Source organism: Haliaeetus albicilla, chromosome 8 (assembly GCF_947461875.1).
Source record: "Haliaeetus albicilla chromosome 8, bHalAlb1.1, whole genome shotgun sequence".
NCBI lineage: Eukaryota > Metazoa > Chordata > Aves > Accipitriformes > Accipitridae > Haliaeetus > Haliaeetus albicilla.
The window spans coordinates 35,147,072-35,173,236 of NC_091490.1; the positions used below are offsets into that span (position 1 = coordinate 35,147,072).

The following is a 26,165-nucleotide window of genomic DNA, read 5'->3' on the forward strand; positions in this document are numbered from 1 at the left end:
TTTCTTGCAGGTTCCACTGGGGTTGTGTTCCTGAAGCCACCACCACTCACGCAGCTGTGACAGTCCAGCCTTTTCCATACTATCCCATATCCTGGGACTGAATTTTCTGTTGCTTTTGTCTTGGTGATGCAGTCCTTCTGTTGAGTGATAGCAAAACTGATAGGGTTTTATAGCACCATAGTGATTTCATCCAGGAATTTCCTTCCAAGAACCTGCAGTGTTGTCATGGGTCAATGATGTCATCAGACTGATTTGGCATTTAATTTCTGAAAGTTGCCAGAAGAGGACTGCAGCTCACTGAGAACATCTTTGTTTCAGGCTGCGCAAATGTTAAGAGCAATTGTGAGTGCAGATGGAGAATCCCTTAATGATTCTACATATGAAAAAAAAACAAAAGGCAGGAGAGTTTGCAAGAACCTTATTTCTTGCTGTTGGAAAGTGAGACTGTTTCTGATTCTTTAGAAACTAATTTCTCTGGAAAGATTACTTTAAACTCATGTGAAAAATCCACCTCCATGATTTCCCCTTTTCATCTCTTGGGAAAGGTATTTTCTTCTACCCCAGACTTGCCACAGAAGTAGAGAGGTTTGCCTTATTCCTCAGCACTGTAATGTGTCACGATAAATATTTGGGAATGTGTTTACAGTCTATTATTTGGTGTTTCTCTTGGACTAGAGCACAGTATCATAAGGATATAATGTTTAGCCTGATGTATAACATATTTCTTGGTGATCATTTATGGCCTTTTTGCTGTTTACTTCTCACGTAGATTTTGTGTCCATGGATAGCAGCAGTGAGGGATTCCCAGCTAGTAGAGACCCAAGTGGATCTGAATTCATCTGCTGCCAGCATCTGGCAACTGACTGTCAGGTAAAGCCTGCAGTGGGGTTCAGTTTTACAGTTCCTGAGTCGTTTCAGCACTTGCCTCTGCTCCACTTGCTGTTTTCCTGACCTGTGGTGAAATAAGCGATGTGAGTTTTGTGAGCTCTGTGGTTATCCATAGGTTTGTGGATAGCAGCAAAGAAAACGGACGCAAACACTTCTACTACAGCAGCTCAGAGCTTTTCTGTGTTTTAGTGGCATTGGAGGCAGCTCACCACTGTCTCCTTAATGAACACTGCAGTGATGTAGAAGTTGTTTCATTGAGGCTTTTTTAAAGACTTGTTAAAGGAAGTCAGACTTCATAGTTGATGGCACTGGATTATCTATCAGCACATGTCTTTTGTTAACATGTAACATGTGTTACAATTTCATGCTCTGAAAATGATGTAACTATTTTACTATAATAAAATAATTACAATTTTCAGAGAGGAATCTAGGGCAGTAGGCTATGGTTCATAAGAAACAGTTGTTTTGGCAAACATTTTACCACTCAAAATAAAAAGCATTTATTTAAAATTATAAAATCTCTTTTTTACAACATTACAAACTTTTTTTTTTTTTCAGTACAGGCAGCATTCCTAAATGTGTATAGCTTGCCTGAATACACCATCACCTCTATGGAACATCGTTTAATTCTTGTCAAACTTGCCTACTTGAAACCTTATGTTGTGAATATTTTCAATATATGCACATGGGCTGTTGCTGTTAAATCTTTGTTGCTAGTTATTGTAGAGGTGGCATGTATTTATACTACGTTTGCAGGGAAAGAGTTTATTTTCCACCTTTCGGTGCTAATGGAGCTGCTCATGAGGAGAGATACATAGTTGGTGGGTATCCAAGATCAAGTCACGGATAATTTCTTAAGTAGTATTAAACAACATGCTAATAACTCATACTAGGTCATGCGTTGGTGAATCTTTGGGTTTGCTTTTGCATTTTTAAATTAAAATGATAAAATTCTTTACAGTTAGCTGCAAAGACACTTTCTCATAAAATGTCACCTGCTGTATATTTCCTAGATTTGCTCTTCTACAGTAAACACAAAAGCTAATATATCCATTAGTTCAGCAGCAGCCACTCAGATTGGTCTTTTCAAGTTTGTTCCTAAAAAGCAAGATTGATTTAATGATCAGTGACTTTTTCTATAGAGGCTGCCTGCGTGTAGTTGTATTTTGTGCCTTGTGGGTGTTCTCCTGTCCCTCAAAACAATCCAGTGTAATTGATACTGTCAGCTGAGCTGCGTGCTGGATGTCTGCAGTGCCAGGGCTGCTCGAATGCTGCCAACAGAGGACTCTGCTTCTGGGTTAGGTGCAGCTTATATCGATTTAAGGACAGGGACCCATGCAGCCCTTAGAAAGAGAAGGCTATTTTGTTTTTTCTTCATAAACTTTACAGTTCCCTTTAAATGTATTTACATTTTATTGTGTACCTTTTGTCTTCACTGCCTTTGATACCTTGTGTTCACGTGTTCTCTTGTAGTCATGTGATGCAAAGCCTATAGGTCTCATGAATATCTTTGCTTTATGGCTGTTGAGTATACTAGCACCAAATGGACCTTTCAGATGATAGGGTGGTTGTAGCAAATGCTCAGCTCGGTCCTGGCTACAAATTTGAAATGTTATTTAGACCCTCTGTCTGTATGAAGACTTGGATTTCATCCCAGAGGTTTTTTTCAGACTCGCTTCTGCTGTGTCCAGTGTTAGGTGTATGTGACAGCCTGTAAGTGGTTGTCAGGTAAGCTCCAAAGTTGGACTCTTTCCCCGAAATGAACTGTGTGTGCTGTCTGAGTCTGTTACAGAAAACGTGTTATCTTTGCCTCTGGTGCAGGCTATTTTCTTTGTGTCAGCAGTTTCTCTTGTAACATTCTCAAAATTTGTGATGACTTCTTTCTGCATCTGAGAGGTTAGGACAGACACAACAGATATTTGGGAAAGTTTGCATCTGAGACCCAGAACACTCCTTTGGTCTTAAATGCAGTTCTCCCTTATTCAGCTGAATTTGAGATTACAATTGTGGAAGTTACCACCCAAGGAGAGCAAAGATACTCCAAAGCTTTTGCTGCAGCAGGTTATCAGTGTATTTTTTGACAAAGAGTTGTTGGCATCCTTCTGGCAACCCCATCTTGTATTTCTGCTGAATTCTGACTGTTTTGTCATCTGCATGCTACCTGTCATGTGGCACATTTCATACACTTGTTTGCTAAAAGAGGAAAATACATCCGTGTTCTGCTTTAAAAATAGTGCAGCCGTCTGTAAGACCAGTTGTGTTGTGTTGTGGGATTGCTGTGATAACACTGTCTCTTAAGGCAGATTGATAGCTACAGAATTGCAGTTTCAGGGTGTGTGTGTGAATCAAGTGATAAAATAGCAAAGAAACCTGAAAATTAATTCATATGTTATATGTGAGTTTGCAGGGGGCTTTAATCTTTTGGATTACTTTTTGGTTAAAAGTTACCGTTATTTCAGGGGTACAGCAAGAAGCTTCATGAAAAGCTGAGTTTCAGGCTCCAGTGGTTCAAAAGAGGTGGCTGAGACCCAGCAGTCCTTGAGCACATTTAGCAGGAATAGAGGCTGTGTTTTTTGTTTGGCGTGATGGAGACCAAATCAGGAGCAAATAGCTCTTGTCTGCGGTAGGCACAAGTGCAGCATCAGTAGCTTCCCTTTGTATTGCCACTGAGTGCAGGCATACAAGTGGTATTACTATCATGTGTACATTTTTCTGTATATTCAAAGCCATGGTGTCTCAGTGTTGGAAAACTTTAAGGTTTTTCAGTTTGAGAGATTTCTTTGAGGTTAGTTGTGTGTCTCCTTCAGGAAGCTGTACGTGCATGGATATGGACATTTTGCTTGTGTCTCTGGCTTAAATTTTCACTTCATTCCAGCCTGTCCCTCTTAACCCATCCCTCTTTTCTTTCATGACTGTAATGAATTAATGATTTTATGTAAATCTGGTGTTTGATGGACTTAGGAGGTATGCCTTGGGACTTGTTTAAGCTATCACATAGGAAATGCATCATCTGCTTCATGTTTTCTGCAATTGCAATAGTTTTATTTTTCCTTTATTCCTTCTCCCTATTTCCTAATTTTTTTTTTTCTTTAAAGCAGGTCTGTAAGCATGTTTAGACCATTTGCCTGGGTTTAAGGATTTAATTCTTTTTTCCATCCTATCTCTGTGCCTCCCACCCCCCTTATTTTCCACCTTAAATGGGAAGAAAAAAGCAACCATCCCTGCATTACATACCTGATTGCTATTCAGTTCCCAAGGGAGAGGCACTGAGAGCTAAATGAAGGGGCTGGAGGTCTAGGCTCTTTGGTTAGATTCACTGAATGTCACTAATTAGAGTAGAGTAGCCACTTAGATATTTATTCATGTTTCAGAACAGTTGGTGAATCAATTGAGTGAATGAACTGGGGCGGCTTCAATGCTTCTCGTGTGTGAATATGTTTAAAAGAAACTCCCAAACCTATTGAAGTTGGTTCTTTGTGGCTTGCTGGCATAGACCAGCATGGCTGTAGCAAAACTTTATTTCCATGTGACTTTTGGTTGACGCTTTTTCCATTCCCCCCATCTTCTGCTGTTGAAGAAGAGCTGATTCCAGCCTCTGCAATATTTGCCAAAAAGAAATACTTATTTTCTGGTGAGAAGAAAATACTGTTACCTTTAAAGCCATCCTCACTCTATTTGTAGTTAATGGATTAATTTGCCCAAGACTTAAATTAAAGTCCTTGCAGGACATAAAATCAGGACAGCAACAACTTGTGCTGATGCATTGCTGACAGATACAACAGCACAGAATAACCTTGCAATACGTGGTGGATTTTTTTAAATGGAGCAGATTGATTTTCCCGTAAACACCTTGAAGTGTTGCCTTTCACCAAAATTCTGTCTGAATTTAGCTCCTAATTGATAATAGCTCATTTACGTTTTCGGAGCGGGATGGTGACAGCCTCCTGGTCTCCCCTTGCTGGGAGATTTGCATTCCATCTGCTCTGGCTGTTGATTAGCAGCATGCCAGCTACATGAGCAGTGTTTCTGGACGCTATGGTCATCTGTTGCATGAAAATTTTTCTGTGAGGACACGACTACAAAGCTAAAAGCACAGTTAGGGGAGCAAAAAACAAATTTGGGGTTTGCCGTTGTTAGAACGGGAGCACCTCATGGGCAGTTTGGCTTGATTGTGCGTCGTTGGGCTGAGATTTCTTGGGGCACGGCAAAAGTTCTCAAACACTTAGTGGACAAAGCTCCGAGTTCCTCCCTGCTTGCTGCTACTGCTGTTTTGAGCGCTTGCCTCTCTATTCTAGCTGTATCACCCATATTTTAAATAAGGAGCAGTCTTTAATTTAACAGGTTTTGCAAAGTACAAGGTTTCAAGTCAACCATAGCTTCAAAGTGGGCAGTATCTTGTTAATGGCTGCTTGGCAGAGTTGCTGTGTACAGCAGGGGCAGAAAAGGGACTGGCAGCTTTTTTTACAGCAAAGCATACTTAGTTTCATTTACCCTTAACAGAGAAAGCGCCCGTGTGTAAGGTGATGTAAGTATGTTTAGAGGTTGGCAAATGTAAATGTGGGATGGAGAGGGAAATAGGTCCCTGATACCTGAAATGTGTAACTCCCCCCTCTCCCCACATCTTTAAGAGAGTCCAGCTTTTAATCTAGAACAGTGACACACTACAATGTTCTAATTTAATTGTTTTTTGTTGCGTGGGATACTACAGAGTAAAGCTGAGGTTGGTTATCCTAATCCTGAACTTCTGTGCTGTAATTTAGCTACTTCAGCTGGTTTATAACCTCTGTTGCAGAATGTTTTAGTGTGTGTCTGCCTTGTATCACCAGAGCATGTGCCATTTGTACATAAATCAGGTTTCTTTGGGAAGATATCCATAGACGATTTATTCAAGTTTATTGAAAATACTGTTGTTCTGTCCATTTGCCCAGCTGATACTGCAACTGGGACTTATAATTCAGGCTTTTTGCCACTGTCACGAATAGGGGTGAAATAGAATTAATTGTGGTGGCACTGTAATGTGTTCTTTGAAATGTAAATAAGAGGTGCCTTAGGAAGTTGGGCCATTTGGGTTTTTACCCTCAGCATATTTAGAATTTGTGTTTGGATGCAAAACCTTTCTGTTGGCAGTTACTTCTGCAGTTTGTGTATTCCATTCCCACTAGGTTTTGTTCTGTAAGCAATAGAAATTACTGAATGGTTCCTTTTGCCTTTTTATTTACCAAGTGCCAGCAGTGCTGTGCATTGAGCCTGGGGGAAATGGAGGGGGAGTCACATGCCTCTAAATCTTTCTTCTCATTTGGGGTGTAAAAATCCTTTTCAAAAGGATTCCAGTTCCAGTCTGGCAGGGATGCTCCAAGAGGAGATACCCAGCTCTTGTGGTTTATGGCTAGGGACTTGTGTTGTGCAAGAAGAAACAGATTAGCTTGGAAGACAGACGTACAAACAAGTGCAGTCCTGGTCTCTGTTGCATTTTAATCTTAAACTAAAATTACCCCTTGAACACAGTAGTTCTGTTGAAGAGTTGAAGTGAGCATAGACTTTCAAATCAATCCCTTTGAAAGACCATCTTCTCTCCCCTTGAAGGAAGGACATTTGAACTATAGGTTATTCCTTCCATGTACTTAAATTATAGCAAAGCTTCCAATTGCAAAGTGGCGTCTGAGGAATGCTACTTTTACTTGAATTGGATTTAAACAAGGCCTTTAAGCACAGGATTGAGAATAAGGGAAGGCAAGGGATGCTACTTGAAAGCGTGTTTAAAAGAAAACAACTCCAAACTTGTGGAAACCTGCGCTGGAGAACTTCTGCTTATCTTGTATTTACCACAGTGTCTTCAGGCATGCTTCAATACATATTTTTTAATGAGTAGCAGGGTGGGGCTCAGCTGGGTGGCTGTGCTCGAGTGTGAGCCAGGAGCAATATAACCTTGGGTAGGCTTTGTAATGTTGTGAGGATCTTAACAACATCTGTCGCTGTAAATGTAAGAATTAAAACAGAAGAATTACTGCCTTGAGTAGATAAGCAGCTACCTTAATGTTCATTTACTGGTGTTTGAACTAGACTTGTATCATTTAAAAAGAAAAATGTTGTTTTAAGTTGTTCAAAACATTCAGGAAGACACTGATGAGAATTAAAAAGCTGTTGTTTCCTGAACATGGTCTGACTGTAAAGGTCCCCTGGTAAAATCTTGCACAGAGCCACTCTCAAGCCCCGTGTCATTTCTCTGAGATACCTGGGAAAAATGTTTTTCTTCATCTGATAATTGCTTGCTTATTATCTTCTTGCTAACTGTTTGCTCTTAATAGCTGGTAAAATAAAAAAGGAAAAATGAATTTGAGTAGTGTTCACTCCCTGGGGGGAAATTAAGCCATTGATACCACATTTAAAGTAGGCTTGTCTTTGTACTGTGAGTTCGCTGTCCTCCATATGGGGAGCCTGTAGTTGGTTCTGCACCATTTGTTTTGTCTTTCTGGTTGCTCTTAATATTAATTGAAGTCTTTCCCAAGACACAGTTCTGTTAATCTTCCTTTTGTTATTTCCCTCCTCCCCCCACCCTTGATATCCCCAACAAAAACACTCTCATGTGTCTGAAAAGAGGTTTAAAAGTAGCATTGTTGTTTTTTTTTTAGCGTTGGTGGTCCATTTATTCACCTTTTTTGTACCACCAGTATTAGTGTTTCTATTTCTTTGCTTAACTTCTGAATTTTATATGTGCAGTAATTGTTATAAGGCTGCAGATAGTTTCCTGGAGTGATGGGTATAGGTCTCCTATCAGCTCCCATTATGCAAAATGTTTTTAATTAGCTGTAATTCCCTTTCCTGCCTTCCCCAGACAAACAACCAAGCAGGGTCTCTCCTGGGACACCGGTGTGCTGTGCAGGGGCAGGCTTTCCCCTTCTACATCACGTCCTGTCCCAGGAGCGTTACGATCAGAAAGCACGCTCTACTACTCCCTTTATTTTTAAAAAGTTACAATGCTCTTAATTACACCATTTCCCTAAAGGTTTTCAGTATCACTGCTGGCAACTTAAAGGAGGAGATGTTGGCTCCATCTTGAGATTCTCACAATTTTGTTAGCAGCAATGGAAACAAATGACTGTCCTGGACTGCAAAGCTTTTTCTTCAGCTTAGTCCCTTACTGTGCAAAGTCATAGCAGGTAGTAAAGTGCTTTGTCCAATACTGGTACCCACCAAAGTGGGAGCCTTTGTCCAATACTGGTAACCACCTTTAGTGGGAGGCTAAATGTGAAATGGCAATATCTGTGGTGCTGCGTGAGGCAGAGAGCAGTTGCCAGTAACTGAGCAAAATGTTCCTGTAAGCTTTGAGGTGGTTCTGGCTCTGAGGTTACCACCTCCGTGTTCAGTGACAGAGAACAACAACAAAGCAGAGGAGTTTCCTGACAGAAATAGTTGCCGTATGGAGGCTTTATTGAAAAAGTTTGAAGCCATGCGGATGGTGTTTGGTTAGGTAATGCAGGGAAGAGGTACATGCCTTCTGCCTAGTATGGAGAAGATTCCTCTGTTCAAAACAGTGCTGACTCTGGTTTGCCGATGTACATACTGAATTACCTGTAGCAGGATGAAATAACTCTGGGTTTAAATAGCTTGGTTCCTCAGAAGAAATATTGAGGCCCTCTAAACACTACTCTGTAGTTGGAGCTTACCTTTCTCCCTGTTCTGCCTTAAACTGACCTTGCTCCTTGTTTAAGGCCTTATCTTGGCCCCTCATTCATCCTCCTGCTGCTTTCACAGCTGCCTGACAGACTCCGTTTGGGAGCCAAGGAGGGTTGAGAATAACCTTTTCCAGCACATCGTTGTTAGATTGCACAGTTGTACCAGAGCAGCTAAGATTGCTGGGTGCAAAGACTGGCTCTCAAAGAAGTGCTTGAGTCCAAAGTGAGGTGGTATAAAAACTAATTTGCTGCCTCTACTTCTGTGTTACTTATCCATCCAGAATAATTGATGTGGGTCCAGTTTCTGCTGCTTATTTAAGCACTCCCATAGGCCGGCAGCCTTTCTCGGGGAGTGGGCTCTTGGTCTGCTGGGCTTGCTCTTAGAGCACATAGACAAGGAGCCTGAACAGGGCATGGTTTTAATGCTGAACGATGGCATTTTCTAAAGCTCTTGGAGTATGTATCCTGCTGGTGACCACCTGCAAATTCTGATGAAGACCAGAACTGCTTAGGCTATATGAGTCTCAATTTGGGTTAGAGTGGTAAGGGTGCACTGGCTTGTGGTGCAGCACAGGTGATCTGCTTGTCAGGCTGCATTTGCAGTGATGGGTTTATCACTGTGAAAATGTTGATAGTTTCTGGGCTTCTTATTTCAGCATAAATTAGCAGTTTTCTTGTAGGACTTGCTCATGCACAACCTGATTTTTGCCAGCAATTTAAAAAGAAAAATAAAATATATATATACACACTGTAGAAACTGATATTTGGTGGAGGGAGGGAGAAAGAAAGTGGCGGAGAAAGCACTGAAAGAACAAGAGTTAAATTACATTTCAAGATGATTCTGCCCTGCATTTATCTTGTTCTTCAGATGGGTGGGTGACAGGTTAAGTCTGTTGTGGCATGTACGTATGAACCTTGGTTCCTTCCACCTTTTCAGTTCTTTTCTGGGGAGAGGATTTTTTTTCTACTTTGTGTTGTCATACTGAATATCGCCTGCACTGTGGGGGCTGTGGACAGAGGAAAATGTCCTCAAGGGAACGTATGGAAACTTGGACCTGTTGCATAGCCAGTCACGTACAGAGCATCTTTGGTACAGGTAAGACCTGTGAGCATAGATGTCTTGGGAAGGCTCATCGGACCCAGCAGAAGACATCCCTATAATGACACATGTGGACTGGACAGTGAGTGGCCATCCTGTCCAAGAGTACTTTGATCAAGGCATTGAGATACGTCAAAAATGTTGTAACATCAGTTGCACTGGAGTACGTTGAACTAGCCAGTTTGCATCCAAGGTAGGGAAGGCTTTTCCCCATGAACGCATCGTTAAAGAATTTGAGAAGAAGGGAAGACTAGAGGCACACATGCTGCTGGAGCGTTGGCAGGAGGTTAGGTGCTGTTGAGAAAAAGACTAAAGCTTGAACACGTTCAATCTGTTTAACTAATAATTGAGACATTTACTGTGTTCATACCAAGGGTACGGGCATGTGATTTCAACTCAAGTGAGTTGTGTTGGCTTTACCAACGTTTCCTTGTCAGCTGAGCTGTGGGGTAATGCTTTTAGTCATTTCTCATCACAAGATAGACGTGAGTTGAAGGGGGGTGATTTGATATTCCAGTTAAATCAATCTAACGAGTAGCTGCTGCCAGAGGGGTAAACTCCTTCTCACTGCCTCCTCCTTACCTGCAAGGAGCTGTTTCAGAGGACTAAACCACAAAAAAATAGTTTGTTGATCAATTAGGTTTTTAATGCTCTTTAGTTCTAATTCTGAGTGGTTCTCTAAATACTGATTAACTTCCTGAACTGGTTTGCTGTGGGCTTGGATGAGCAGCAGTACCAGAGCAAGGGAAGAGTCATCAGCTGTATGTCAGAGAGGACATAAAAGGCAGCTGGAACTGCAGCTGAAATTCCTCATCACTCCATCTTCATGCGATTTTCATGGGAAAGAAAAACTTTATCTAATAATAAGACTTTTAAAAGTGTACTTTATCACCATTCCTTTAACTGGCTGTAATTGCTCAGTTTTATTTAATTCCTCTCTTGTGTTTTGGAGGCTCAGTAAAAGGAGCATAAACAGTCATTTTATTACAAAGCTTTATCTCCTGACAAACTTCTTTTGCTTGATTAAAATATTCACAAGATTGAACTTATGTCTTTCTTGATAAATATGAATGCACACTAACACAGATTAGAAAGTTTCTTCTTCTTTCTCTTGCTGTGCCATGAAGTACGACCTTCATTCAGGAGGTGGGGCAGGGAAAGAGTATTTGTGGGTTTTGGAGTGAGGGGTCTCTACTATATTCAGCACCGGAGTATTTGAGTTTCCTTTAATTGCTCCTTGCTGCTGTGTTTCCAGTCCCCATAGTAATTTCTTCCACCACTGCTTTGGGGGCTGGCCCAAAGGCTCAAATCTCTATGACTGGGATGATCTTCCTCTCCCTTTCCTGGAGCCTACATATATATTTGCTTAAATGTCACTTGACTAAAAGGTGAGGAGCTCTAGCACTTGTACTGATAATCAGCAGAGGATTTGCTGTATTCATTGAGTTTCGCCAGGCTGGAGGTAAACATGGGGTAGGTGAATATCAGGAAAAACTTCAATTTGAATTCTGAGCACCTGATGTTAAATCAACAGTTCTGGTCTTGGTTTTCCATGCTGCTGTGTGCTTTTGTGACTTCTTTTATTTTGCATTTGTCTACTTGGGTTAAGGACCAAGTTGGGCAACTTAGGGAAGTATCCTTATTTCCATCCATGTGAATTAGCAGGAGGAAGGGTTTTCAGATTGTTTTGTACCTGTATAAAACACAGCTGTCCTTATTTTCTTGAGGTCCATTCAGTGGATCTTAAAAACTTGAACAGATACTGCTAATTTTTTTTAGTTTGGTGGCCCCATCACTGAGGAGGGTGAAAAACTATCACCTCGGGTGCAGTGTTGCTCAGATTAAAGGCTAATAAAGATCTCTCTTTGCAGAAGGAATGGATGGCAGTGCTGAAATCTTGTCTCACGTAGCATCTCTCAGAGGTGTGTGGGCTAGTTCAGACCTCTTGTCCCTAAGAGGCTGGAGTATCTCTGCATTACTTAACCTCAAATGTGTAAGCTGTGATATGTTTTTTTGTGCAACCATAATTGCTGCTGTCTTGTCTTGTTGAAATGGAAGCCAGAACTCGAGGCAGCAGATCAGCAGCTCGAGGAACGTGCAGGTGTGTTGTGTAACCAGGGATCGTCCTGGTGTGATCGTGGTAATTCCACAAAGCTGCAGTATCTCTGTTTGCATCGCCGTTTACTTGTCTAAACTGAGCATACATGACCATTATGTCTGGACAGGTTCTAGTATGCACAGACTGTAACTCAACCCTGGTATTCTGTGAAACTTCATCTGGGGTCTTAGCTCTTGTTGACCATCTTTTCTTGACCCTAAGTGTGTGACAGTATTTCTGGTCTAGCTTATTGGGAAACTTTTGCAAAAAACACGTAGTGAATCTTTACTCTCCTTCTTGAAAAGAGTAAGAATTTAAAGGTTGTTCTTAACCAGGGAAGGCAGGTATTGAGTCCTGTCACTGTATGGATGTCCCCTGGCATCCAGGTCTGTCATACTGTATTAACAATATTTTTATGGTAGCTTTTGAAATATTATTAGGCATTCGTGCTGCTTCTCTTTTTTTTTTCTGTCACAAGTTTTTGCCTAGCTGACTTTCAAATCTGAGGTACCACATAGCCTAGGTTTTGCAATTCTACTGGGAATATTGATTTTTCCTAATGGTACAGAAGTGAAGCATCGTAAAAGTGTTGAAGCATCGTGGTCACGTATAAGGACAGAGGACAGAATGGAGGTATAATCCCAAAGCTGAGACAGCACTGGCAGTTTGGAAATTCAGGCAACAGTGGTCAGTTATAACAGCAGCACTTGGGGGCAGCTGGGATGTAAGCTTACAGAGTCTTGGGGCCGTCTCTGCTCCAAAGCTGTGCCAACCGCCAACCTAGGTGGGTTTTTGGCACCCCTCTTGCTTCGCCCCACCCCAGCTACTTGGAAAGTAGTTATTTAGATCCTCTTCCAGGCGCACAGCGTTAAACTAGCCATGCTTTTTACATATCTGCTGAAGGCTTAGAATCTTTTTCCTCTGAAATAAGAGAATTTGAAAAAGGTCAACTTTGAAGCATCATTGCACAGATGGCTTTGCAGAGCCGTTGTCACAGTAATGCGCGTGTAGCCACGCTTGTACCAGGAGAATCCAGTGAGGGCACCACCACGCTCTTGCTTTAGTGACTTCCCTGTAATAGCTAACAAAGACTAGTGCCGCCTTCTTTGTTTGCAAAATGACTTCTTATGAGTGCTAGATACTTGTTTAAAGAAGTGAACTTGTAGAACAGCTGTGCAGCTACCCTGTAGACTACAAAACCTGACACTTGGAGCTACAAAGCTCACAGCCAGCCAGCTGGGCAGCAGCTGTCTTCTCACATCTGGCTGCTGCATTGCCTGTTTTTTTCTGCACCTGAAGTTCATACCTGGACACTGTCATTGCTTTAGAATGTATGTTTACAGAGTGACAAATATAAATAACTTATAGTAGGCACTTTGGATATCTAGCTTGTAGGCGTGTTGTGGAGGTTGCTTTTTCTTTCTAGCTAAATAAAACATCTACAAGAATCTGGCTGGTTTCCTTGTAAGGTTTCAGTGATACAATCTAAAAATAAGGAAGCAGAATTTTTACCAACCTGAAAATTGTAATTTTTAAAGGTATTTTGAAATGGATTCCATTCATTCTGGGTTAATTGGTAAAAACAACAAAATGGTGAACCAAAACCTGAGAGAACTTGTGTTGGTGACCTGCAGCAGTTCTTGCCTCCTCCCTCCTCTACCCACACATAAACACTGCGTGTGCAGGCAATACCAACCTCATTTGCTACCTGAGTGGTCATTTTTTATTACTAGATTTAGGGAAATAATTTAATAACCAAACCTAATTCGGGCTAAAGCACCCTTTAAGTGGAGAGCTGACCAGCTCATCTGTGATTGTTTAGAAAAGTAGGTATAGCCTGCTATGAATTTTCTCAGTGCCTTTTTTTTTTTTTTTTTATTAACTAGTGCATGAAGCTTCTTTCTTGCTGATTTTATAGGGTTTTAATTTGAGGTCCACTTTTTGGTTGATGGAATAAATTCCAAGAGAGATGCACACCATTACATGTGTATGCACAGTTTGCAGCTCAGAAGTTAAGGTGGAATAACATGAATGCAAATGCTTCTTATCTGCAAGCAAAGTTGGCTTCCTTCCTCTTCCTGTAGCAAGAACATGTCCTAGGAAGAAATTTCTATATCTGTACTTCAAGCACTTAAAAGTTTTCTCATACAGAATTTTATTTGCCACAAGATTGGACATGAAAATGCATGGTGAGTAATTAATTTATTGGAAGCTTTCAGTGAGTGATCCAATTTGCAGCTGACCCAAGAGTAGCTTTCTGTTGTGAGGAAGAGAGTTGCCTTGCGGAAAAACCTTTCCTTTGGAAAAATACCCCAGTAAACATGAGGATGACGCATTAGAGGTGTAAAGGTAATCTTTGTCCTTGCATTTATGAACTACGCAGTTTGATTTTTAGCTGTAAGATTTTTTCACTGTACTGCGTAAAAGGTTGGGAGACTGTACAATCTTGGTGCTGTAGAACTGTCAAGGGTATTAGAACATGGTGATGGTTGAGTAGACAGACAAAGCTGGTTGGGGGGGTTTGGAGGCAGATACATGTTCTTATTATAGTGACCTACTTTTTTAGAATTTTGAGAGTGGTAATAAAAGTGGCCTTTTTTCTTTTTTTCCCCTAATGTGCCACTGAGCCCGGAAGTGTAAGCAGTTGTCGTCTTCATAGACCTGGGAACAGGTCTATGTCTTCTAAATCTTGCTGATTTTTCAGACCACAGTTCTGTTGTTGTAGACCTATTTGAGCCCTGTGTACAGGGCTTTTAGTCAGCAAGAGGCCAAGGACAGGGTGTGGAAAATGTTAAAAGCATGGTGTATTCGAAGTGGTGCTGATGTTAAACTTGTGAACACCTGCAGTATGATTTGATGTGTCTAATGCCAATGTTGAGTTTGACCTTTTTTTTTTTTTTTTAAGTGAATAGGTGGCAGAGTCCTCCTAATAAATAAGTCTCCTCTCTAGCTGAAGTGTTGAAATAACCTTACACAGATAAAACTGTTTTGTGGCAAACAGAAGGTGATTCAGAGAACTACACCTGTGCTGATGTCATAACAAAGCTAATAAATCTTTTTAAATTAAATGTCCCTTAAAATTCAGCGTGATAAAGACTGAAGGACTTTTTTCTTTTTATTACTTTTAGAGGGCACTGCTCTGACAAAGAAAACTTTTATTGTGTGTTTTCTTGCATGGAAGTGAGTAAGCAGAGCTGCCAGGGATGCTGATCATTTGTTTATATACTACAGCTGCAGAAAATGAGAAATTAAATGAACAGTTGACAGATGCATTGAGAAATGAGTGCTTGGGACAGCGCAGGAATGTAACTTGCATGTTAATTCTTCAACTTAAGGTTCTGTTTTAGGTGTGCCAGCATCTGAACTCTCTGCAAACTAGAAAGTGTGGCGATGGGAGTACAGCCAGATTGCTGCTGGTTTACCACTTGGCTTTGCAAATAAAAGCAAGAGCCTTTCAGGCTCACTGTGGTTTTTTTTATTCACAGCGGGCAATTACATAGGAGGATGAGGTTGGGAAGCTGCAATATTGATCAGACTATCTTCCTGGCAACCTTGTTCATGGCAACTTCATGGAGCTTAGGGTAAATGGAGTATTAGGGCTATAGAAAAAGAACAAAAGGAAGGTTACTGCTGGCCCTTCTTGGCAGCGATAGCTGGATGCCTTTTAAAAACAGCTTCTGTTGTCATGGAGCTTCTGAATCCAAGGCCGGTTTCTGGCACCATGATTTTCTCATGGCAAAAAACGTTGTCCTGTCCTAGCCTTGGAGGGGGAAATAAATAAATAAAGGCAATAGCCTTGGCAGCACTTGTCTATTATTGCGGTTAAATGACTGAACTGCAGTGGGAGTGGGACTGGAGGGAAACCTTTTCTTCACAGAGAATCCTGATTTTTAAAGCTGGCATCCACCATGGTCTGCAAAATATCTTTTATAAGGTGTTTGACATTTGGAGAAGGATTTTGAACAGTTTATATAGAACTTGCTTTCTTCTGAGTCAGCAATGTTTTGAGGTTGAAATAGAGACCTGAATTGCTAATCTCAAGGTTTTTGGAAGGTCTTCCAGTAGTGGTTGTTTTAAAGCCCATTTTCCTCTTCTAAACTTCAGATACAGTCAAACTGTTTAATGCACTTATTTATCATTTCCTGAAGTGGTCAGTAATGTACAAAACCAGATATTTATTAATTTATTTGGCATTGATTATGTTAGTTTAACACTATGTTGCTTGCTGAGCTTTTTGCTATTATAAAAGGTGATATTTTGATTGCATAGAAATATTCATGCTGGACTTTATGGACAAAAAGTATACTCCGCTTCCTGATGAGATTTTTTTATTCTTGGATAGTTCCAGTGACTGAAGTTTAGAAATTTGTTTGGTTTTACTTTTGTTTTGTGAACTTACTGAAACCTAGAAACAAGTGATGACAGAAGTGGTTTGGTGTTTCCAAAGCAGGAAAGCAGTGAGCCTGTGTGCTTTTATTTCTACATGACTTATTTTTAAAGGCAGGAGAAGATCATTACCCCATGTCAGAAAGCACCTATAGGTAAGCTTTTCAGCTAAAGGTGTCTAAACTCTTTGGGCTGAAGAATTTGCCCTTCAGGTCCTTCCTTAAGAGTCAGCTCTGTTTTGATACTGCCTGATTACTGTTATTTGAAACATTTTAGGCAGCTAGTGAATAAAATCTCTGCATGTGAAGTATTGCATAGTAATTTCTATTGCTTCACCTGCCTGTTTGTGTTTTGTTTGCCTGTGCTAGTGGCTGTTGGGTCAAGGATTAGAGCTCTCGAAGGCAAGTTCAGATTGGCCTTACTGGTAGGGCCCCGGGATAGGATGTTGCAACTGCTGTGACTCTGCTGTTAGAAGTTACTAGTCCCAAAGCAGAGTTATTTTCCGTCCTTCTGGTGTTTTAGGCTGCCTCCAAAGAGGGATCTGTGTTGAGGCACTAATCTGAGCAGGAGTGGTTGAGGAACGTGCGTGTTCGGTTCTGCAAAGTCTGTGTTCGGCCAGTGACCTTGAGCAGGGGTGTAGTGATACCTCGGGGCTGCTGTGGCTTTACTTGAGCAAAGAAGAGTCACAGCCCTGTCATTTCAGGGTTTGTTTGCACAAGGGAAGGAGTCCTTGTCCGTGGGAGTAGCTGTGGATCTGCAAGTATAATTGTCGGATAATAAAGGGACCCCAGGAGCCAAAACTTGGAGTTTGGAACAGCCTTTGGAGCCCTTGTGAATTCTTTTCTACAAGCCCTTGGATGGTGGAGTTGTAAACACAGTCATCTGTGCAGGACTGTGTTTTTTCTGTTTTATTCTTTAAGTATCATGAAGCTCCAAAAGAAGACAGACTTCTTCCAATGTTGCCCCTGCAGTTTTGTGTTATGTTATTTGCTCTTTCTCTACAAACCCTTAAAAACGTTACTAAAGTATATGTAGGTTTATGGTGTTTAATATCAGTACCACAAACATAAAAAAATCAGAAAATTCTAGATGTTAAAAGTTTATATTTAAATATTCTCTTAATACTGCTTTGAGGTCATTTTTACCTAGAAATTAATGCTAAAAGAAAAAGATTTCTTGGTTATGACAGTCTAGAGTGTTTATCTCCTAGTGAGTGAAACTTTTCTGTAGACACTCGTCTTCTCACTTTAATAACATGTATTTCAAAATCTATTTCTTGACATTATCAAGACCATAATAAAATTTTAATTTTTCCTTTTTGTAATAACACTAACCTTTTTCAGTTGGTAAGACTGCATGGAAATTCAGGAACTGTAACTATGGGGGGTATGAAGAATCTGCTTTATTTCAGCATTAGGAACATTTCAAACAGGTTTTTGACAGTGCTAAAATTTGTAATTATAGTGTGTCTTTAATTTTTTACTCATTAAACTGATTTCTTATTATCAGAAAATTCATTCTGTCTTTGAAATTCTGCACTCTGGAGATGCTGCACTATATTTTTTTAATAACAACAAAGTGACCAAATTGCTGCTTTAATTTCAAATTCTGACTTTAATTACGGAATTGTACATAGTTCTTCCAAAAGACTTAAAACAGTCCCAGAGCAGCAGGGAGGAAGAAGTGTGGATCTGATCACGATTGCCATAATTTAGGCCTCTTCCTTTAAACTTTGCTTATGAGAGAAAGTTACTATTTTCCAGGAAGGAAGGAATTAGTTTCCACGCAGTTTCCCGTATACTCATCAGGCAGATTTTAATTGCTGTGATGCTAGGTTGGTATTTGAAGGATTATAGCGATGAGAAGGTGGGAAGGGAATGGTGGCTGAAGCCAGTGAGTCCTCCTGGAAGGTCAAATGAAGCCTTCAGTTAAAAACTTGGCACTTTCCTTCTAAGTACAATTGTTTGCTAAGCTGGGATGAATACTTTTCATGGCCAGCTTTGTTATTCAGGAGCAAGACCAGAGCCTGTGGTAGGTTGAGAACCTGTATACCAGCCCCAGCACAAAGCACACTGAAAATAGTGGGAGTGCTGGAGAAGCTCTGGGGGAAATGACTGACAAGATGGAAAGGGCACGGCAAGTACGCACAGCACTGATGGTACTTGGCTTTCTGCTACGGTAAACCCAGGGAAGAAAAAACAAACCCCCATCATAAACCCCAGTCTTCATTAAAGAGGTTTGCTCTCACTGAAGTTTGTGTTGGAGAACTTGCCAGTGCTCATTGGAGAACAGAACAACTTCGGGGTGGATAACTGTAAGAATTTAACCCTGACACGGAGCAATGGTAGCATGTTGAGGGTGGTTATGCTGCTACTTAATCTGCTTTTGTTTTGGTTGGAAGATCTTCCCTTGATCTGGCTCACCGCATGGTTGCAGAAGTGATGTGGGAGGGAGGAGGAGGACGACCACCCCTGCAGTGGCTGTGTGGCCTTGTGCTGCGCTGACGTGACAGCAGAGGTGGCTTCAGGATGCCGGAGGCAGCAGAGTGTGCAAGTGGGGATGGGGCATGGTCTTCCCTTTCCACTGGTGTGCAGCTTTAGGGTGGGTGACTTTGTGATGGTAGATGAGATGCCTTTTAAAGAAAGATTCCTGTAGGTATAAAGAGCAGTCTTGATCCAGGATGGCTCTAGTGGTGCAGTCACTCAAGCTGGAAGCGGAAGAAGTGGAAATGAAGCATGTGAGATCTGCAATAGCACTTGAAGGATCAAAAAAGATGATGGGAACTTTGGTCAAGGTGCAATTCTGCTTATGTGGGTTTTTCCCCTCTCTATCTTGGTGCAATTCCTTTTACAGCCACATATGTGTTCCCTTGGAGCCCTTTGGACTTGATTGGTCTTCTTTCTCTGCATGACAAAGAAGGTGAATTTAATCTGAAGAAGTATTTCTATGGCAGCCACGTAGAAAATTGTTCCTATGATCTTCTGTTACAACTTTTTTTTTCTATTTTGTTTTATAGACACAGATGAGGACACAGTGAAAAGGTGTTTTGCCACGTTTGAAGAGAAGTTCTTCCAGACCTGTGAGAAAGAACTTGCCAAAATCAACATTTTCTATTCAGGTAAGGTGCTTATTTGTGTATATTTGTGGAAGATAGAACAACACAAAAAGAGTCTGAAGCTCCCAAACTTTCAGAATAACCGCAGTGGTCATGCAGGTCTACCATCAGGTAATTATAGGGCAGATTTATATGGGAAACTGTTCTGGTTTAATCACAGATGTGAAGCTAAACCATGGTATTTGGGTGAAGGGACAATGAAGGGCAGGTGGTTTCATTGCTTTGCAGTAGCATCCTGCTGAACTTTATGGATGCTCCGAAACTTAAGTGGTAACCTACATAGAGGGCACAGTTTCTCAGCTTATCCATGGTCACAGTCTCCTGTGCATGTTTTGGGCGTGCTAAGCTCCCTAGCTGGTGTTTCCTGAGCTTGTGCAGGAATGGCTATCATGGACTTGCCTGTGTATGGTAACTTGACCATCTTGATGTGTCCAGCAAGTTTTTAAACACTTAACTCTTTCTTAAACTCTTGCAACTTTCTGGAGTAGATCAGCCAGTACCAGTTTGTCATTGGCTGTGTATAAAATCCTGTTTAGTAAATTGAGTAAAAACTTAATGGTGGTAAGAGTAGGGATTCCTAGGGGCATATGTCAAAGTGCTACTGTTTGTTGTTTTCCCTGAGAAAGTTTGCTTTCCCATCCTGTGTTTTGAAAATAAGCTTCCGTGTGGGATAATTGGAAATTCGTCCTGTAATATTGCTACAAAAGGCTTAGTAATAGTGTGCTCCAGTTCCACCCACCATTATACTTCAGCTGGTTTTCAGCCTCTTTTGGTAAGGTTTAAAATGGGTTTTCAACTAGAAAAGCATTTAAATATGGATACAATGATGCATTGACTTCTGCTATTTTCTCTTAACACGTTGATTTATTAACTTGGTGCTATAAACAGGCTTTTGCAGCACAATATGGTAGCCTTTTCTATTTCTGATTTTAATCTGGTAACAAAGACAAAGTTGAATTGTGCAAAATATTTTAATAACCATCAGGCGATGACTTTATTGCTAGCTATTTTATTGCTAGCAGAATCTGGGTTGTGAACATGAGAATAGTTGAAAGCATAATAGATGCAATAACTGTGCACTGCAGCTTGCCTCTGTTCAGCTTCCATCTAGCGAAGTAAGTCTCTTATGGGCTGCCTGGGCTCCCTGGAGCAGTGGTGTTTTGCTGTAGCCAGAGTGGGTGTTAGGACAGGGTCAAAGGGCAGTTTGTAGGTAGAAGCGGTATGTTTTATTAGGCCAGCTGGGTTTTATATTTTATAGGCATTTTTCTACATGTAATTCGTATGTACCTAACTCAGAACAATTGTTCTGTTTTGTTTCCCTGTGAGTTCTTCTGTTTCTGTTCCAGGTCTGAGGTAAGGCTTTTATGCTCAGAAACTTGTCTTACTTTTTTAGTTATATCAGATCCTGTGTACTATGAGCTAGACTCTGTGGAGGAAGTTCTGTCAATTTAGATGCACAATACAGATTATAATTTTCCCTAATGAGCACCTGCTGGCACATGTGCACCCACATATACGCACCCATTCCAGCATTGTTTAAAATGGCATTAATAAATACAGGGTAGGGTTTTTTTCAACTTGCTGTCATTTCAAAAAGTTATGGGAGAGAATACATGTAATTTGAAAATCTCTTGTGATAAGATTAAAATAAGTCTTTTATTCACAGAAGAGTGACGTGACTTTAAGAGCATGGAAACCCTTTATTAGGGTTATTAATGTTAAGCTACATCAAGAAAAGTTCCATCAGTGGTTCCTCTTCTCGATGATGTCAGAAATTTGTCACATCAGACCCTATTGTAACTCCAGGCGTGCGCTGGCTTGGATTATGATCTGGTACATCCTATTTATTATAGGCTTCTTATATGGCTTATTAAATGCTTGTCTTTACGACAATAAATATTGTCCATTTTCAAGAAAGTTAAGCTTTTCTGTTGCTCTCCGCTTCATTTCCTCATCATCTTTCCATGTGCTGAGGGATCCTTAGTGAGTATTGCCGGGGATTGCCACAGCATGGACAACTCTGTCCTCTCGGGATGGGCTGCTCCCGGACCCCAGCTCCCCTCCAGAGCACTCCGCGTTGGACTGCCTGCTGCAAAATGCCTTTGCCTTTCGCTATGTGCTCAGGTTGTCAGCTCTCATCAAACAGAGCCTTAATTCCCCAGACAGTTATCCCAGCTTGGTAGGAAGGAAAACTGCCATTAACTAAATCTGATTTGATAAACAGTTTGTGATTATTTGAACTATGCTCAAGAAAATCTATAGTCAATTGAAAGAAAAAGGAATAGCAGTAAAATTTTCAGATGGTTCCAGTGGAGGAATGCCTGTTCAAGTGCTAAAGTTTTATTTGTGGCCGGTTTTGGTTTGTGTTTGGGAGTTTCTTAGAGGGGAGGTTTGTTATATTTTAAATTAGCATCATCAGGATCTGCTTGGGCTACTGTTTAGCTAGTAACATTTTTGTGATTAATTTAGCAGCTGGTTTTATTATTTGTAGGGAGCTGTGGCTTTGACTTGGTAAGAAAAATATTGAACATAATATGCACAAGTAGGAAAAGGAAGGAGTGCTAAAAGAGCCTGCCTAAAATGCCCCCCAGCCCTGAGCTGGCTAGCTGTGAGGAGGTATGGCTGTTTCACTACCTCCTGTCTGGTGAAACAGGTTTAGATCACAACCATGACCATGTAAACTGGAACTTGGGGGGAAATTTTACTAGCTCTTTGGCATGATTGTTTGTTTTCATGATCCTTATGTGTGAACTTTTCTTTAAACTTGGAAAATGGAGTAAAAAACCAACTTGAAATTGCATAGCTGAGGTGATAACTCTTTAGACAGGGGTTTTTAGTCAGGATCTAGAAGCATTTTTGGGGTAAAGCTGCTGCTTTATCACAAGCAATTTTGTTGAAGTCTGCATTTGTTGGTTTTAGATTTCTCCTTAGTCTTTGCCATGAGATTACACTTGAACTGAGGACTCGGTGGGCATCAGGTCATGCAAAATGCTGCAACACGAGTGCTTCCAGTATCTAAGTGTATGCTGCTTTTTGCTAACTCTTCTGAGTGCCATACTTCTTTAAAAGTCACTTTTCGGAGTGCTAAATTAGTGATAGTGGTAAATGTCCTTTTAATTATTTTGGAGTATGTTGCAAACTGAGAATTAATTTCTACTCTGCTTTGCTGTTTCCCTAGGCAATTCCCTAGGAGGTTTTAAGAAGAGCAGCACACATTTTGTCTTATTTTGCTTCGGCAATGAATCTTGATGATAAAATCATACCTTAAGAAGATGAAATGATTTGTGGACTGAATAACGAGTCAGTGCAAGAGAGGGGGCAGGAGGGAGAAGAAGGTGGCAGGACTGCCGTTTCTCAGGAGTAGCAAGTCATTATAGGGCTGGCTCAGTTGCCTTTAAAGCCTCATCCTCGGAGGACTGCAGTCCTACCCTATGGATAGAGAGGGCTATATAGAAGACAGCACATGACACTTTTCAGCAGTGCATAATTAAGAATGTTTGTATTTGGAGATGTTGCTTTGCAAACAAATAGGAAAATTGTAGTGGCAGTTCTATAATTATTTCAAAGCATTGTCTTTATTGTCTTATTAGGCTGATGGATTTTAAGATTTTTCTGGACATAGAGACAATGGAACAGTGCTTACAATTGAAAGATGTAAATTTAAACTCTTCCATATTTAATAATTTGATCCAAAAGAAATCTCAGTGTATCACAGATGGTTTAATATGACGTTTTGAATATAGAGACTGAACTTGTGAGTTTTATTTCTATGAAGGCTTTTGATTCTAACAGCTACTCTAACAGATAGATACCTGTTACTTCTTCCCAAGAGAGCTCCCAAAGTGGGGAGAGATTATTGTTTTTTGCAGTCTGACCTTGGGTGTGTTAAGTATTATGTGGTTGTAGGCTGTGGGCAGACAATTCTCACTGACAATTGCCTCTGTTCGGTGGAGTCCTTGCAGCTGTAGAAGTTTTCAGAGAGGAATTGTCCTTTCCTGTCTTTTGAAAAAACCTCAATAAAGTTTATAATCAAGAAAGTTGTAGAGCATTTCAGGCTCTTCTGTACTTGATTTTTCTATATTGATCGCCATTTCCTGTTTGGAGAGGCATTCTTCTGGAAAACATCTTATGCAGAGCACTGTAAAATTATTTACAGAGGAGTTTTGGTCTTAAAATTAACCAGAATTGAATAAGACTGAGGAAGAGGTCAGGATTGCTCCCATAAGAGTAAGTCTTACTTCTGGGGGGGAGCAATTGAGAATTACCATGAAGTTGTTATGTAAGATACTAATGAAGAGAATTAAATTGACAGCCAGGAGACTGCCAGGCAGAGCTTTGGGTCGTGGAGGGACCTTGGGGCTCTGTGGTTTCTGGTGCAGTGGTGTGTGTCCTGTTGGGTGGAGATGGCTCCAGCTCCCAGCCGTCTGCTCCAACACTCTGAACCTGCTCGGTGTCTTCCTGGCCAACGCCAGGTCTGCGATTGTGCTTATCCACAGAGGCGCCAAAGCTGTGACTGAAGCCCTAGAGGGAGAAAAAAGCCTGGAAGGAACTAGTTGTACAGAACAAAGAGAAAGATAATGATGTCAGTTATGCTGGTTTTAGCATAAAAAGATTGTTATTTAGCCAAAAAGATTCTTTTCTGAAAGTACATAAAGCAGCATGTTTAAAAGAACACCTTTTTCATACTTGAGATGTGAGGAAGAGTGACTTGTTCTGAAAACATATCAAAACGATATTTAAACTCAGGTTGACTGTCCTTTTAATCAGCAAGTCATGAGGCAGTGCTGCTAACCTGCGTGAGCCTAAACTGAGGAAAAGAGGGATAAATTATTACAGTGGATCATGTACAGCAGCTAGTAGTGTTGTAACTCCTGATCAAAGCAGAAGCTGTGTTTGTCTGTCACTGGGAGCTTGGCAGAGGGGTTGCATTGCTCTCCGAGTTCCAAAATTCAGCGTCACATTTGAAGTGTGGGGGTTTTTTCTTTTCTTTGATTTTCTTACTGTCATATAAAAAGATAGTAAACACGTAGTAGTGGGTGCACAGATATGAGAAGTGCTTTGCTTACTAACTGTCAAGTTTCATAGTATTGTCTAACAGGTTTTTTTTCCTAATGCTTTTTGTGCATTTGCTTTATTTGAGAAAGGCGAGCAGCTTTCCTTTGCGCACAGAGTAGACGTGTGGTCACTGCTTTGGTATTTGGATGAGACCCTATCTGCCTGGCTGCCTCCAGCTACGGCTCTGCCAGTGTGGGGAGGCCTGACCCTGTGTCCCTGTGCTGGTTTATAGCCCCTAGGTACAGGCAGCAGCTGCGCAGGTTGGGCTTCTTCCATCCGTAACAGGTATTCGTACGGTTCTAGAATGAGCATCTTCTAGAAATCAGATGTGGGGTGGAAGTCGAGAGGTCTGAGTTCATGTGTAATGCTGCTTTAGTCTGTGCTGAAGGGACAGCCCTCCCTTGATTTTGACTATATTAATTAAGACCTGTCTGACATGACGGCTTTTTTTTTTTTTGAGAATGTGTATGTTTTACATAGGGATGCATTAAAACCTTTAACAAGAAGGAGCTTCATAAAAGAGAAATATGCAGAGTTGTTGAATTTAGTGCTTAGTGGGGGAAGGCCATGCAGTAGGTTATTCAATGCAGTGCTTTTTACCTACAGGCATATTATTTGAGGAAAAGGTATGGTGCTTTTCATGGGCTCAGTAGGTAAGTTGCTATCCTCTCATCTGACTTTCCCTTTCTTTGCTAACAGAAAAGCTTGCAGAAGCTCAGCGCAGGTTTACTACTCTTCGGACTGAGTTACAGTCAACTTTGGATGCACAGAAAGAAGCCAGTGGGGCTTCCACGCTGCAGCGGCGCAGAAAGCCGGTCTTCCACCTGTCCCACGAAGAGCGTGTCCAGCATAGGAATATCAAAGATCTGAAATTGGCCTTCAGTGAGCTCTACCTCAGCCTCATCTTACTGCAGAACTATCAGGTACCTGCAAAAAAGGTGGTTTTACAAAGCCCTGTGTGTAAATGTCTCTGTGCTTTGTGTATCCTTGAGTTGCCTTGTTCAAGCCAGTTGTTTATTTTTTTTTTCATTTTGGGGTCCCTAAATGTTACTGTAAGTCAGCACTTCAGAAACGCTCTAAGACTCAGTTTTGAAGTTTTAGAAAGCAGGCATTCTTTATTGCAGCGCTCGGTACACGGGGGATCGCTCCACCTGTCGTGCACACCAATTCTTTCAACAGTTGCGATTATATACAAAATGGATATACATATTCATGATTTTTCCTGGAAATAATCAACATATTAACCTGAATTCTGGGAACTCATTAATATATGTAAACGTCCTTGGCGCAGGCACACTCGAGATCTTTGGTGGTCTTCAGGGGTCCTCTGGTGGTCTTCGATAGTCTTCCTCACTTGTCCCCTACTTGACCCTTTTCTAGTGATTCTGCGCAGTGGGACACTTTACATGTTTGATACAACTTAGCCTAAAGAATGTTCGTTAGTAACTCTACTATCTGTCTTTTCTTGATTTACATTCTTTTGACACAAACTATATTGACACTCTGAGCTAAGTTATCTGAAAAGGGCCTAAGGTTCTTATCTTCTCGGGGAACTGCAAGATTGACCAAAAGTAATTTGCTCTGGCATCTTACACATTTTGCAACGCAGGATTTCTTATCCACCACTAGTCAATATAACAAGGCCACTGTGTTCTTTTCTTAACACAAGATGTAAAACACCTTGGATAGATCCCTCCTTTTCTTTTGAGGGTTGGTAATTATCACCCTCATCTACATATATTTAGTTTGATAAGAGATCCAATTTACGAGACATTTACAACATTGAATTAATGCACAAGCTCTGATGCTAATAACAATAACTACTATTATAAATATAAACAATTGTAAATT

The 26,165-nt window shown here is 40.9% G+C and overlaps 1 protein-coding gene across 1 annotated transcript in view; it reads left to right on the plus strand.

Moving 5' to 3' along the window:
* Positions 1-26,165, plus strand: part of XPR1 (xenotropic and polytropic retrovirus receptor 1) — a 119,888-nt gene that overhangs the window by 53,486 nt on the left and 40,237 nt on the right. The window contains exons 3-4 of the mRNA XM_069789732.1: positions 19,161-19,262; positions 25,014-25,237. Of these exons, the coding sequence (XP_069645833.1) occupies positions 19,161-19,262; positions 25,014-25,237 (326 nt within the window). The remainder of the gene's footprint in view (positions 1-19,160; positions 19,263-25,013; positions 25,238-26,165) is intronic.